A 15720-nucleotide genomic window follows, 5' to 3' on the forward strand; every position below is an offset into this window, starting at 1 on the left:
ACACATATATTTTTTCCATTGTCAGTTATTATAAGATATTGACTGTAGTTCCCTTGCTATACAGTAAACCTTTGTTGCATATATATATATATATATTTTTTTTTAAATTAGAAATGCCTAAATTCTATTCAAACTTAGTCAAACAAGTAGGGTCAAAATGCCATAAATTTTTAAGTTAGGCAAAAATTCTTAAGTTTTTTTAAATGTATATATTATACATGTTATTTATATGTATGTATACAAAAGCTTTTCTCCATCTCTCATTTTTTTTCTTGATGTTCTTTCCCAAGCCTTCTTATGTTGATCTTTTATCTTATGATCTTATAGAACTCACTTATTACTTCTTAGAAGTTTTTTATAGATCTTTCAGGATTTATAAATGAGACTTTCATTCCATGCGCAACAGAGATAGATATTTTTCTTTTTGATCTGTTTGTCTTTAATTTCTTTTCCTTGCTTTACTGAGCCAACTAAAACTTCCAGCACCATGTTGAGCAGCAGTGGTAAGAGTAGCCATCTTTGCCTCGTTCCTGATCTTAGAAAGAAAACATTCAGTCTATCATCTTTAAGTCTGATATTTGCAGTAGGTTTTCGTGGATGTTCTTTGTCGTATTGAAGAAGTTCCCTTCTATTCCTGCTTCTCTGAGTTTTTATCAGGAATGAATGCTGAAATTTGTCAGCTGCTTTTTTCTGCATCAATTGATATAATCATATGGTTTTCCTTCTTTAGCCTGTTAATGTGGTGAATTACACTGAATGATTTTTCAAATACTGAAACAGCCTTCTATCTCTGGATTACATGACACTTACCCATGGTGTATAATTCTTTCTATATACAACTGGATTCTATCTGCTAATACTTTGCTAGTGATTTTTGCATATTTTGTACTCTCTTTGCCTGATTTTGATATCAGAGCAATACTGGCTTCATAAAATGAGTTGGAAAGAGTTCTTTTTTCTATTATCTAGAGAAATTCTAGGATTTTTTTTTTTAACTTCAGCTTTATTAGGGTATAATTGACATACACAATTTTTAGATAAAGTGTGCATAGTGGTGATTTAAGTATACATTGTCAAAGGATTCCTCTCATCTAGTTAACACGTCCGTCAGTCACCTCACATATTTATTTTTTGGTGAAAACATTAAAGTTCTGCTCTCTCAGCAAATTTGAATTATGTAACACATGTTATTGCAATGCAGTGATTTATAAGAAATATATGTGTGGTCATTCAGGTGTCCACATGTACATTTCTCATATATATTTGCTCTTTGTACACAGTTTCTTTCTTACGGCTCCCAAAACTCTTGGACTTTACTGAGCAACAAAAGCAATGGGAACATCTTTTATTTTAATACTTGGTCTCTTGCCTCAGTTCCTTTCCACCACAACTAGGCTGCTATTGATGAGGTGACTTTTGTAAAGCAACTAAGAATAGAAGGCAGGAACTTTTAGTTCCACCTTCTGATTTCTGGGGAAGAGATAGGGGTTAGAGGCTGAATCAATCATCAATAGCCAATGATTTAATCAATCATACCTAAATAATGAAGTCTCCATTAAAAACCCAAGAGGCAAAGGGTTCAAAGATCTTCTAGGTTGGGGAAACAATGCTTCCACATACCACTGCGCCATGTCCCAATTCCACGAGACCCCAAACTCCATGAGGACAGAGGCTCCTTTGTTCTGGACCTCACCACATGTATCTCTTCATATCTCTGTTGATTGGTATCCTTTAATATCCCTTGTAACAAATTGGTCATCTAGTGAGTAAACAGATTTCCTGAGTTCTGTGAGTTGCTCTAGTAAGTTAATCAAATAAAGGAGGCCATCATGGGAGCCTCTAATTTATAGCCAGTTGGTCAGAAATACAAGTTAACAACCTTGACTTGTGACTGGCATGTGAAGTCCAAAGACTATATCATGGGTAACTCCAGTTTGTAGCCCTTTGGTCGGTCAGAAGCATAGTAACGTGTGAGCTTGGAATTTGACATCTGAAAGGGAGGAGGCAGTCTTGTAAGACTGAACCCTTAACCTGTGGGATCTGATGCTATCTCCAGGTTGATGGTGTCAGAATTGAGTTGAATACTGATGTGGGTAGCCTTTCCCTTCTGCAGGGAATCTTTCCAACTCAGGGATCGAAGTCAGGTTTCCCACATTGCAGATGGATTCTTTACCAGCTGAGCTACCAGGGAAGCCCTAGAATCATTTTACTTATCAGTCAATTATAGTCGCCATGTTTTACACTAGATCCTTCTGTAGCATTAGGGTTTGGGGTTTGTTCATTTGTTTTTCTGGCTGCCCTTGGACTTTGTTGCTGTGCACAGGCTTCCTCTAATTGTGGTGAGCGGAGGCTACTCTCTAGTTCCAGTATGAGGGCTTCTTGTTGCAGTGGCTTCTCCTGTTTCAGAGCATAGGCTCTAGGGGACACTGGCTCAGTAGTTGTGTTGCATGGTCTTATTAATAGTTGCCTCATGACACGTAGGATCTTCCTGGGCCAGGGATCAAACCAGTGTCCCCTGCATTAGCAGGCAGATTCTTAACCACTGGGCCACTAGGGAAGTCCCAGTAGCATTGGTTTTAATTCTTTAAACATTTGCTGGACTTCTCCAATGAAACCACATGGGCATTATGCATTTTTCATATTCAGAATTTGATATGATCTTCATAACAACCTTGCAAAGGAGGTATTTTACAGATATGAAAACTTAAGGCTCAGAGAAATTCAGTGACTTACCCAAGATCCAGAAGTCTTATCCAAGTTCAGTGTTGTTTCTACAGTATTATAGTTCCTGAGTTACTAATAGATACTACTAGATAGACTTTTCCATCATATAAAATCTCTATGGGGAAAAAAAAAAGTAATTGTATCTGCTCCTGGCCATTTTTGTTTAGCTGGGTTCCAGTTTTTTTCTTGCCTGACATTCCATTCAAATTAAAGGATAATAAGGCAACAAGTGAATTGCAGAGTATAAAACCTAGTGCTGTTAGTACAGTCATAAATGTCTTGTCTGAAAGATTGATGACATGACATTGACACGTCCAACTGTAGAGACCCAGAGGCAAAGCAAACAAAATGTCTAGAGAGAGGAGGAAATCCATGGTCCCTAAACATTCCCTGGGAAGTTTTCGATGGGTCTTCTTCCTTCGGGTTTCCCTGGTGGTTCAGACAATAAAGAATCCACCCGCAATGCAGGAAACCCAGGTTTGATCCCAGGGTCGGGAAGATCCTCTGGAGAAGAAAATGGCAACCCACTCCAGTATTCTTGCCTGGAGAATTCCGTGAACAGAGGAACTTGGTGGGCTACAGTCCATGGAGTCACAAAGAGTCGGACAAGACTGAGCAAATAAGCAGGCACACACACATTTCTTCCTTTATTCCTCGTCACCTGGCCCAAAACTTCCTGCCAGGAATGACTGACTCCTTTAAGGTAGGATTTTTCACCACTTCACTATCTGTTCTGTGAGTTTCTCTTCTAGTTCAGAGCATATCACTCCTCATGTTAAATAGCCTTCAGTGATGCCCTATATCTATACTTATCAACCTTATGGTTATTGTCAATGTATGTCTGTTGTTCTCAAACTTTAGCAATCAGAATAGGGATACTAGTTTTAAAAGTGAAAGTGAAAGTTGCTCAGTCATGTCTGACTCTTTGCAACCCCATGGACTATACAGTTCATGGAATTCTCCAGACCAGAATACTGGAGTAGGTAGCCCTTCCCTTCTCCAGGGGATCTTCCCAACCCAGGGATCAAACCCAGGTCTCCCTCATTGCAGGTGGATTCTTTACCAGCTTAACCACATGGGAAGCCCAAGAATACTGGAGTGGGTAGGCCATCCTTCTCCAGCAGATCTTCAGGACCCAGGATTCGAACCGAGGTCTCTTGCATTGCAGATGGATTCTTTACCAACTAAGCTATCAGGGAAACCCTAGACTAAGACTCAATCCCAGAGATTTTGACTCAGAACTTGAGCAAGACCTAAAAACCTGCATTTTAATAGCCTCTCCCTGGTGATTCTGATGCAAGTGGTCCACAGAACACACGTTGACCAATCAGTGACATAGAAGTCACACTCCTTGGCCTGGCTTTCAGGGCCCTCTCACGTTTGATGCCCACTTGCTTAGCCAACAGTATCCCTCTCTCACCCTCACGCCACCCCTACCAGCGCCCCCCACAGCCTAACCCTAGTGATTAAGACTAAACTAGTGGATGAGCTTTCTTTACATTGTGCAATTTCTGGGTATTTGCTGGAACTTCTCATTCTCCTTGGAAAGACAGAATTATCTCTCCTCTCCCTACTCCCCCTTGCCCTAGTGTCTCATAGAGTTGTTCAAACAATAGGTTGCCACACATGCCTAGGTTGTGAGCAGCTTTTTACTCAAATTTATGACTACTAGAATAAAATACACTAGAAAATATTGTAACAGTTGTTGCAGTTAATTATGCATAAACATACATATGTATGTATTGTGTCAGGATATAAAATGTGTTTCTTACTGTGGGTTATAGTAAAACACTACCACCGAACAACACTGAAATCCACTGCTACAGCACTCACTCAATTTGTCTCTCATTAGACCATCAGTATAGCATTCTGTTTTTCCATTATTGTGAACCTGTGGAGAATAATAAATAAAGCCACTCTTATCCCTCTGGCATCCATCATGGTATTTTGTGCTCAATAAATGTTAAATGAATTGAATTGCCTGCATGATCACCATCATGATTTTTCTGGGTTTAACTACTTCAGATCAAGAATCCTTTTTTTAGGGTTAGGGTTGGGGCTGTTCCTTTCAGAAATTGCTTCTTTGTGAGGCAGTGAGCAGTGGAGAATTGCCAGGAGAAGTGACCGCTCATGTTGGCTAGAGGAAAAGGGTAGTGTTTTCTAAGGCAGTGAGGTTGCTTGGTGCAACCTATTTCTTTTGGAAATTCCCGTGTGTAGTCTGAGGAACAGAGGGTGGCTCTCTGGATCAACATGGCCCAGTGGAAAGAACCCCTAAGGAAAGGTGGCTACATGAGCCTTCTAGGTATGAGGACTTGTTGAACATGTATTGCTCAATGAACAAGCCACTGTACCGAGTGCTTAAGAGCCTAAGAAGTCTTTGGCATGGGAGACAGACTGAGCGACTTTCAGACCATGGATATGTTTTCTTAAGCCTGCACAGTTGGCAATGGAACAAGCCAAGGTTGTTGTTTGAATGTAAATCATCTTATTCTCAGCTTGTTCTCACATGTATGTTAATTGCACGTCTTCTTTGGCTATGAGTTTGGGACCTCTTCTCTACAGCAAAGTCCCCTGGCTTTGAAGAATTCAGTACAGAAGAGCAAAGACATACACTTTCAGAAACAATTTCTGGACCAGGTCCTTAAACAGGGTGATCAGGGTGCTGGTAGGTCAGTAAGTCCAGCAAAGGGGGATGTTGCCAGGGCAGGCATGCCGGACGTGAGGTAGAGCTGAGCTTCAAACAAAAAACTTGGGAAAGTGGAGAGTAAAGAGAGGACACTTTCTGTAAGACAGGGAGAGGAAAGAATGTCTGGCTTATTGCAGCACAGGATCTGTGATAGCCAAAGGCCATACAAAAATGATCCTAAGGAAGACGGGTATAAAGGGCAAAGGGAAGAGGGGAGGCTAAAGAATTTATTCAGATATTAAAAAGGTTTTGTTACAGGGTCCTCAGTTTATCCTTGACCTCAAAGTAAGATTTGGAAATTAGTGAAATAATATCAGTCATCTTTTAAAAGACAAAAGTGGCACACTTGTTAGAATGGTTTAAATAGGAAAACAAAACTGGTAATACTAAATGCTGGTGGAGCAACAGGAACGCTCATTCATTGCTGGCGGGAATGCTAAATTGCACACCCACTTTGAAAGACAATTTGGTAGTTTCTTACAAAATTAGACATACTTTTACCATATGTTCCCACAATCACACTTCTAAATGTTTGCCTGAGTTGAAATGTATGTTCACTCAAAAATCTACACATGATTGTAACATCAGCTTTATTCATAATCCATGAAAACTGAAAGCAATCAAGATGACCTTCAGTTAGTGAATGAATAAACAAACTGTGGTATGTCCAGACAATGGATTATTATTCAGCAATAAAAAGACATGAGTTATCAGACCAGGGAAAGACCTGGAGGAACCTTAAATACAAATCGCTAAGTGAAAGAAGTCTGTCTAAAGAGGCTACATGCTGTATGGTTCCAACTATTTGGCATTTTGGAAAAGGAAGAACTACGGAGAGAGTAAAAAGATCAATGGTTACCAGTGGCAATGGGGAGGGAGAGAGATGAATAGGCACAGCACAGTGAATTGTCAGGGGGAGAAACTATTCTCTATGAAACTGTAATATGGACACATGTCATTATGCATTTGTCAAAAGCCATAGAACCTTACAACACAAAGAGTGAATCTCAATGTAAACTATGGCCTGTAGTTAATAATAATGAGTCAACACAGGCCCATCAAATGTAACAGTTATACCACACAAGTGCAAGGTTGTATATGGATATAATAGGGGAAGTGGGGTGTGGGGGAGGTCAAAAGATGGGGGATTGAATACATAGAACTCTGTGTACTATCTGCTCATTTATTCTGTACATCTAAAACTATGCCAAAAAATAAAGTTTACTATTATTTTTTTAAAAGATTTCTTTAAAAAAAAACTCCAAGATTTCATATTGAAAGAAGGAAAAAGCAAATGTGATAAGGCTTATTTTTTTTTAATTATTATTAGTTTTTAAAGAGACCACAGAGAAGGTACAATTTTTTTTTTTTTTTAATTTGGGTTGTGCCAGGTCTTCTTCATTGCAATGTGTAGACGTCTCTACTTGCAGAGTGCAGTCTCTAGAGTGTATGGCTCAGTAGTTGCAGCACGCAGGCTGATGAGACGACTTATTTTTAAGTTGGAAGAGAGCCAGCAAGGTAATCCCGGAACCTTGCTTGTAAACTACACAGCCAGTTCTGCTACCCAAGCCCCTGGCCCCTTACAGACTCCCTCACCTATTCAGTAAATCCATGCCTCCTTCCCTCAGCTCTGGATGCTCCATGCTGTTGGATTTATACAATGAGCTGCCCTAGAAGAAAGACAGAACCAAAAACCTTCATCCCTTCTTAATTAGCTGTATTGACTCATGAAAATGAAATTGGGCTTGTCTGGTAAATTTGAAAAAGCAACATCACAGATTCTTTTCAGCAGAAAAAAAAGGGGGGGAGCTTTTCTTTGGTTGAACTTTTCTCAACCAACTGTAATGACAGTTTTCTGGTCTGATTGTTAATTCTCCCTATTTACCTAGAAGGCCCTTGAAATTTGTTTTGGTGGATTTCCTCTTCTGAATAACTAGATGAAGCAATCAGCCCACCTTTCATATTATAAGAAGGTTCTTCTTTTTTCTTTTTTAAAAATGACTCCTCCGCTTTGGAATAATTTCTGCTAGTGATCATAGTGGTAAATTCCAATCGGTTGCTTTGAGGGAGGTGCTTGTTTTAAATCTCTCTAAACTCATCCAGCACTGGACCTTTAAACCTGGATTAATCCCCTTGAGTTCTAAATCATTTTGCCTTGGGAGCTGAAATCTGGTTCCAGCATCTTTTGAATCACCCAGGTTTGCTTTGAAAGTCGGCACTTTCCATTTAAATGGCAAGAAAGATGGGAAATATAGCCTTACAGAGCAAAGATATTGATTTCAACGATCACCTTTAATCCACACATTTCCTCTTTATAATGTGAGGTTTTCTTCTCTTAATTAGAAAGAGCCAGGGATTATCTGCACAAAACTGGAAGGTTTATTGTCATTGGCGGGATCGTCTCTCCTGTCCACGACTCCTATGGAAAACAGGTGGGTTTCTCCTTTGTCTCCATCCTTCCTAACCCCTCTTCCTGACCTGATGATGCCACTGGTGTAAAACTGCCCCACTGCCATCTCTGCTGTGATTCTTAGAAATGCAAAAGGTGTCCTGCTTCCCATCTCTGGACCACAGTGAGACCTGAGCCAGTGGGAGTTGGACAGCAGCTGGGACAAACAGCTGCCCATGCCCAGGCCCAGTCAGAACGAGTTAGAAGAGGAGCTGGCCCACCTGCTGAGGGCCAAGGATGCCAGACTGGTGGCTGGTTATGGGCTGGGCAATCTTTCCTGGGATTTTACGAGAAAAGGCCTCTGTCTCTTATAATCTGACTTACAATTCATGTTCCCTTTCCCTTCCTCCCTGTCCCACATCCCGGAAAATCTGGATGCTGTCCCAGTCCTTCACCTCCTCCCTCAGATACAACTTGGTGGGCTCCGGGGAGGTCACCCAGCCCGATGGAGCCGGGAGACCCCAGGCCCCGCTTGCCATGTAGTCTCTCTCATCTCTGCTGGGCGCACCCTGGCTGCTTCGTCCGTCGGTGGAGACTCACTTCTGACTCTGATGGGAGGGGAGCATACCACTCACACCCTCCCTTCTTTCTCTTCTCCCCACTCCGGCACATCCACTCCATGCCTGTGTGTGGCCGGTGGACATGTGGAGGGCTCCCACTCTCATTCTCTGTCAGTCCTGAAAAATGCTGCACTTTTATAGCGGGCAGGCTTGGGATGGCACCTTGGGGAGGCTGTGGGGGGCAGGGCTGGCCTCTCAGCGATCACTCTGTTGCTTCCCAGGGTCTTGTGTCGAGCCGGCACCGTCTCATCATGTGTCAGCTGGCTGTCCAGAATTCCGACTGGATCAGGTAGGGTGGGCCTGAGGATGCCAAAGAGGGCAGCCCTGGGACTCCCTGGGGCTGGGTGGAAAAGAGGAAGGGTCCCCACAGCAGTTTGGACCCCATAGGAGTGGGGGGCATGGGGAGATATTAGCCCCATGCAGGCGATAATCATGTAAACATTTTGGGGTGGCCTAACTGATGACTTGTTTTTTAGCCAAGCCATGGAGCCCGTGAAACTAGAGGGAGCTTTCAGTGTTTCATCTGCTCTGGCATCTGTGGACTCAAGGGTCTGCTCAGAGTTTTCAACAATATCATGGGGATTGGGGTGGAGCAGGGCCAGAAAACTCAAAATGCCTCTCCGCTTCCATCCCCACTCACTTCCATGAGCTCTCACTACCTTTCAGGGAAGGTTCCTGGCCTTGGCTGTTTTCCACTCCTGTTCAGGCTCCCTAGGGCCCTGCGCCAAGGGTGGGACAGAGGTGTGTGTTGGGGGTATGACTGCACACGGCCTTTCCTTCAGAGGGTCCCTGGACAGTCCCCTCGCTAAGATGGCAGACACCATTATCCGCTGAGCTGGCGGTGTAATTAAAGCAGGCTTCCACTAATTATGCTAATTATGCTCCCCAAAGCTCCTACAGTTATAATTTGCATGAGAAGATGATGATTAAAAAAAAATAATGACACACCATGTGTACCGTAATTCCCCCCTCATGAAAGAATAAGCAGCACCTAGAGGTTTCCATGAAAGGAAGGAAATGAAGGGCCGCTGACCTCAGAATGAGGGCTGCAGAGAATTAGCGGGGGAGAGATGGGGTGGGCGGAAATGAGAGCAGTGAAGGGAAGCAAAGATGACAGTTAAACGGTGATCTGTGCCATTTGTGTGCAGTGATTTGTGGGAGCAGCGCATGCCCTTTATAGACTTTCCCATCCCCCCCCTCACCCACCCACCACCGCCCCAAGATAGAGGTGAGGTCAGGCGACGGCTCAGGAGAAGTCAAGGAGCTTGAGAGGAAAGCGCATCTGTGGTCAAGTCTGGGTAGAAGCGAAGCCTCTTAGCTCTGCCCGGCATGATCTCAGGGGAAAGACGGGTCCAGTGGGGGAAGTGTGGGACAGGAGACGGTTACTCCTTGTCTGTGATCAGAAGACTCTGAAATAATTCCCTCATTCCTTCAACACGTATTTACTGAGCATGTACTGCACTGCTCCAGGGGCTGGGAACATCAGAATTTTGAGAATTGAGGTCACCAGAGAGGTCGGAGCTAGCTCTGAAGATGGGGACTGGACCCACAGAGCCCCTGAGCACCGGGGAAGCTGTTCAGCCAGGTCCAGGGTCTGCCCATCTCAGAGAGGATGCCCGTCTCAGGTCAGGGATCTGAGGGGGTCAGGCTCAGGGCAAGCCTGGTCTCTGAGGGTTTTCAGTTCGTGAGGTCTCGTCTCTGGGAACCCTAGTTGTGCTGCCTGGTAGGAGGTGACGGAATGCTCAACTACTAACAACGTGTTTGAGAAACGTCCCAGTTTAGCAGCTTGTTAAGTTGGTAATGAAGCCCGAGTGCTGCCTCCTTCTGGGCCTGGGTCCCGGCTCACTTCACATCCCGCATGCGGCAGGAGTGGCCGGTCCGGGGACTGTGCCTTCCTGTGTGGCTGCCGCACCTACCTCCATGCCCACCGGACACCCCAACGCACGCAGAGGCCAACACAGGCATTTCCCCCAGTTCAGGTACCTGCAGTCACCACATGATGAGGGCCTGGCTCATTTCATTCTTATCAGAATCCTATAAGGCCCAGAAGAGAATTCCCCAGAATGAGAGCAAGATGCTATTCTAAGCCCTTTGCATGTACAACTCATTGACCCCTTTTAATAACTCCACAGGAAAGTTATTGTTGTTATTCTCGTTTTACAAATGGGGAAAGTGAGCACCAAAAATCACATAACTTACGCAAAGCCCCACAGTTGGGAGGGTCTGGTGCTGGTATTAAACCCAGCCAGATCAGTGCCAGCATCGATTCATGTAAGCCTGTAGCATTTTCCTCTCATTTTACAGAGGGGAAACTGAGGCTCAGGAAGGTATTGCAAGCTCATGTTTTATTTGATTTGAGATCTAAGTGTACGGTATAACCAAGTCTGCATAAGCTTTTTGAGCTATGCCTTTGGAAGGAACCAATAAGTGAAGAGGGTGAGAATGGAAACCAGGGGAAATTTGTCTTTCCAATCGTCAGGGTGGACCCATGGGAGTGCTACCAGGACACCTGGCAGACGACCTGCAGCGTCCTCGAACACCATCGGGACCTCATGAAGGTGAGTGGGCCGGGCTCCGGGCCAGTGCCCACAGAAGCCGGGTGGCCCGGGAAAGGTGGACTGCCCCTGTTGTTTCCAGCTTCTCTGTCAGCCGTGGGGAGACCAGGCTCTGAGCAGCACCCAGGAGGGCAGTGAAACTGGGAACCCAGAGCAGCCCCAGAGCCTGCTCTCTGCCTTGTCCTCCTCCTGAATATGACTGGGGGCAGTTTTTATCTCCTGGCAGCAAGTTCAAGGCAGGATTCAGAAGGCCGCAGCTGGGAAACTTCAGAAAGCGATGAGAGAATGAAGAGAGAGGAGCGCTGGGTGGAGGTACAAGTGGCCAGGTCCTCCTACCGCACCTCCGGAGGACCCATCGGTCCTCTTACCCCATGCTATGCCAGGGCTGCACTACTGCACAGCTGCAGGCACTGCGCATCAGGCACACTCTCCTCCTCACAGGAGTCCACGCACAGTGTGTTCTCCCCTCTGATTTATTTGTGGGTAAAAGGAAGCGTGGGCTTCCGACTTGGCTCAGTGCTAAAGAATCCGCCTGCCAATGCAAGAGACGGGGGTTCGATCCCTGGGTGGGGAAGATCTCCTGGAGGAGGAAATGGCAAACCACTCCAATATTCTTGCCTGGGTAATCCCATGAACAGAGGATCCTGGTGGACAACAATCCATAGGGTCACAAAGAGTCAGACACGACTTAGTGCCTAAATAACGACAACAAGGAAGCACAGAGAGGTGAACCAGGGTATCTTAGGACACACAGTGACTGCCTAGCCCACACTGACAGCTGCCTGGGGCTTGTGGCTGGGTGCAGTGACCGAAGAGCTGGTTGCTAGGTAAGCACATGTTCTACGCCAGCCAGCAGCACCAGTTGGCATGTGCAGAAAGTACCCCTCACAGAAGGATGCCAACCCATCAACTCCACCATGACAGGGTGAAAAGCAGAGCCATTGATGGCAAGAAGCCCGGCCCACCGAGACAAGATGCAGAGCTTCCTGCTCGCCTCCACTGGTCCTGATGCAGAGCCCTCCCCTCGCCCCAAACAGTGATCAGAGTGGCATCATCCTGACACAGGGAGCGCCCCCATTCCATCTGTGTTCACTGTCAGAGGGCCTGTCAGAACCTTCTCCTTGGGGAGCTGTCAGTGGCCTCAACCACCCCCCACCCCCACTCCACCCGTTTTATTTGAACAGACGTGGACTTGGTACTCTAGACCATTCAGAGAGTAAAGAGCAAAAGGAGTAGAAAGGACAAGCTGGCTGGTGCTTCATCTATTAAGTTGAAGAAAACCCAACCCCATTCTTTCTGCTTTGAGAACCCTTCGCAGACATCCTGAGTCTTTCCTGGTCCCTTCGACAGGACAAGGTAGCCCTGGCCTGCTCCTCTGGGCTGGTCTCAACAACAGCAGTAATAAAAGACGTCCTGTCTGACTGTATAAGGATGTATCCGTCAGAACAGACTAAGAACACACAAATATCCTTCAGATCTCAGTGGCTTCACAGAAGCTTATTTCTCACACTACAGGTCAGCTGGGGGTGGTGCTGGGGGGCTGCGCTCCTTTCAGTCACCAGGAGCCTCAGGCTGCATGATGGGATGAGGAATCAGGGACCCTGCAGGCATTCCTGAGCCTCGGCTCTGCCAGCCAGAAAGCCTGGCTGCTGTTTTGCTGTCTAAATGTCTGGGCTTCCCGAACCCTCCCTCTGTTACTCATGCCCAGAGGCATCAGTCTGGGCCTGAGATGCTTGGCCAGGAGCCACAGCTGTTGAGTGATGGTCACAAGCCAGCCGAGAATGTCAGTCCTGATGGCCCCCTGCCTTGGAGCAGGAGCAGGAGCTTGGAGCTGCTGGTAACTCCCGGTCTCCCCGGTCCCAACATCAGGCCGGTGTTCCTGGCATGGAAAGTGGACCTGTCAGAGGGATAGACACGGGGCTTAATAGGCGAGGCAAGGCTGTGAGAATGTGGGAGCCTCTGGAGGGCAGAGCGGGGCAGGTGGCCAGCACGTTTCTTCTCCAGCACAGAACAAGTCGAATGGGACTAATGATGCGTGCAGCAAGAGGAACACATTCCTCAGCTCCCAGACTGAGAATGTGGCGTTTTTCTTTTCTGAAGGTGAAATCATAATAGAAGGGAGGCAGGCTGTCCCTTCCACTCGACCAGCCACAGCCAGCTAGAGAATCCCACAAAGCAGGCTGAGATGATCCCGTGGCCCCCAACCTCAGCTGGCTCCCAGATGCAGCAGGATACTCTCGTGCCTGTCTCCCATCACAGAAGTGACAAGTCAGCCCACAAGATCAACGCCTGCCCTTCCAGGGCTCAGAAAGACTCCTGTGCCACTCTGCCTCCAGGGTGGCGTGTGGAAGATGCCTTTGGAGGGTCACTCCAGCCCTGGGACCTGGGGGTCCCCTGGTAGCCTGTGTGCTGGAGTGGGTTGCCATTTCCTCCTCCAGAGGATCTCCCAAACCCAGGGAGTCAAACCTGCATCTCCTTCTTGGCAGGCAGATTCTTTACATTTGAGCCACTGGGGAAGCCTTCCAGCAGAGGGACTCAGTAATCCAGAAAGGGTGATGGGCCAGGGTTAAGGGGAAGCTGGCTCTCAGGGAAGGGACCTTGAATAAGCAACAGCCCTGTGAAGCTCAGCAGATTGAAAATTCATCCTTTGTTTTTCTGTGGCCCAGAAGCTGCTGTTCCACCCCACCATGGGCCAAGGCTGGGGGCGGGGTGGGGGGGGTTTGTTTCTGGGTCAGCTGTGAAGAATGCTGCGTTATCAGCTCTGTGTTTGCTGTGGCACTAAGAGAAGCAGCAGGCCAGATAACACAGGACAATGGATAATACACAGAGCATTTCCGTTGGGCTCTGGAATGTGTATTTACACTCTGAGCAGGCGCAGAGTTCCCAGAGCCCTGCCTCCCCCTTCCTGCAGCACAGACATCCTGCTCCACCCAGCACCGCTCCCCAGCCTGGCCCTGTCGCTGGCATCTCTGGCCTGGCACCGCTCCCCGGCCTGGCCCTATCGCTGGCATCTCTGGCCTGGAGAGGCAGCAGGTGGTGATAGCGCCTGGTGTTTATGTGACCTTTCCCGAGCTTGCACAGCCCTTCTGCAGACATGACCTCATTTTGAGTCCCATGAAGCAGGTGGGAAAGGCACGCGCATTCTGCAGAAGGTCACAACATGTGCGCAATGTCTGCCATGTGCCAGATGTTCTAAAGGCGCTCCATGTATGGTCACTCGTGTAAGCCCGCCACAACCCAGAGAGACGGCTCTGTTGCCGTTGTCGGTGAGGCACTTGAGCTGAGATTCAAGACCAGGTAAGGTAACTATCCAAGGTCATGCAGCCAGAAGGGGGCAGAGCTCAAACTTGACCCCAGGTCTGTTCAACGACTCATCCCATGCATTTCCCGTGGAGCCATCTCGCCTCCTGCCAGCCTAGTGTGATCTTAAGGCACGGCTAGGGCCCTGAACCCTCCCCAGTCCTCTTTCTCAGCTCTGGGACACCTCACCATGATGGCCGAGCAGACGAGTGTTTGGGGATAACCGGAAAAGACTTCACCGACTGTGCTCTTCCTCCTCCCACAGCGGGTGACTGGCTGCATCCTCTCTAACGTCAACACACCCTCCATGACACCTGTGATCGGACAGCCCCGAAATGAGACCTCCCAGCCCATCTACCAGAACAACAACGCGCCAAGCAAGCCCACCGCAGGTAGGGGAACGCTGGTGTAGAGCAGAGGCTCTCGAACTTCAGAATCGCCTGGAGTTCTTGTTAAAATCCAGATCACTAAGCGCTGTCCCAGAACTTGATTCAGTAGGTCTGGGAGAAGGAAGAGAATTTGCATTTTTAAAAAGTCAATGGTCCAGGGACCATGCTTTGAGAACCCGTAAGAAACAGCATCAAAGAGAAATAATCACAGTGATAGAGACAGATTCAGGGACAGAGAGAGACAGGGGTTGATGGTATGTATTTTAACATAAATATGACTGCCTTAACTGGGAATTAAAGGTACCAAAGCGAACATTTTTCTCTGCCTTTTCTAAGGAGGTTGCGCATCCTGCCAAGGTCACACGGTAAGAAGTAAGCAGGGACAGAAGTCAAACCCAGGCAGTCTGCTGCCAGCCCCTAACCCCAACCCCCCAGCCACCTTCAGCCATCCCTTCAAGGGCCCCCAGCACCTACCCAACACCTAGTAGTGTCTGCTTGCACAGTGCTCTGTGCGTTACATAGGTTCTCATTTAATACAGTAATTCTGTGATATAGATATTATATTCCCACTTACGAAGAGAAAACAGCTCCAGAGAAGGTAAGTGATTTGCCAAAGGTTACACAGCTCAAAGACCTTCCCCTGTGGCTCATTGGTAAAGAATCCACCTGCAATGCTGGAGCCACAGGAGACTCGGGTTCAATCCCTGGGTCGGGAAGATCCCCTGGAGGAGGGCATGGCCACCCACACCAGTATTCTTGCCTGGAGAGTTCCATGGACAGAGGAGCCTGCTGGGCTACAGTCTGTGGAGTTGCAAGAGCCGGACACGACTTAACGACTCAACAACAACAAGATATACCTGCATAGTATGCATAATAAAAATGGAAGAAAATAAATAATATGCGACTACTTTAGTGGCAGTTATCTCTAGCGGTAGAATTATGGATACTTATTTTCCTTTTAATATACATTCTTCTTTATTTTCCAATTTTTCAACACTGTCATAAACACCACCAGAAAATAGATTCCGCTCTAGGGCTCAGAATACTTGTTCCTTGG

At 46.7% G+C, this 15720-nt stretch overlaps 1 protein-coding gene across 29 annotated transcripts in view; it reads left to right on the forward strand.

Annotated features, from left to right (window-relative positions):
• NMNAT2 (nicotinamide nucleotide adenylyltransferase 2) overlaps positions 1-15720 on the forward strand; it is a 208432-nt gene that overhangs the window by 162621 nt on the left and 30091 nt on the right. For all 29 annotated transcript variants that reach the window (XM_081492515.1, XM_081492519.1, XM_081492508.1 and 26 more), the window contains 4 exons: positions 7754-7842; positions 8641-8708; positions 10899-10977; positions 14540-14666. In XM_081492515.1, the coding sequence (XP_081348641.1) occupies positions 7754-7842; positions 8641-8708; positions 10899-10977; positions 14540-14666 (363 nt within the window). The remainder of the gene's footprint in view (positions 1-7753; positions 7843-8640; positions 8709-10898; positions 10978-14539; positions 14667-15720) is intronic.

Source organism: Giraffa tippelskirchi, chromosome 5 (genome assembly GCF_054371585.1).
Source record: "Giraffa tippelskirchi isolate mGirTip1 chromosome 5, T2T-mGirTip1v1.2.pri, whole genome shotgun sequence".
NCBI classification, from domain to species: Eukaryota; Metazoa; Chordata; class Mammalia; order Artiodactyla; family Giraffidae; genus Giraffa; species Giraffa tippelskirchi.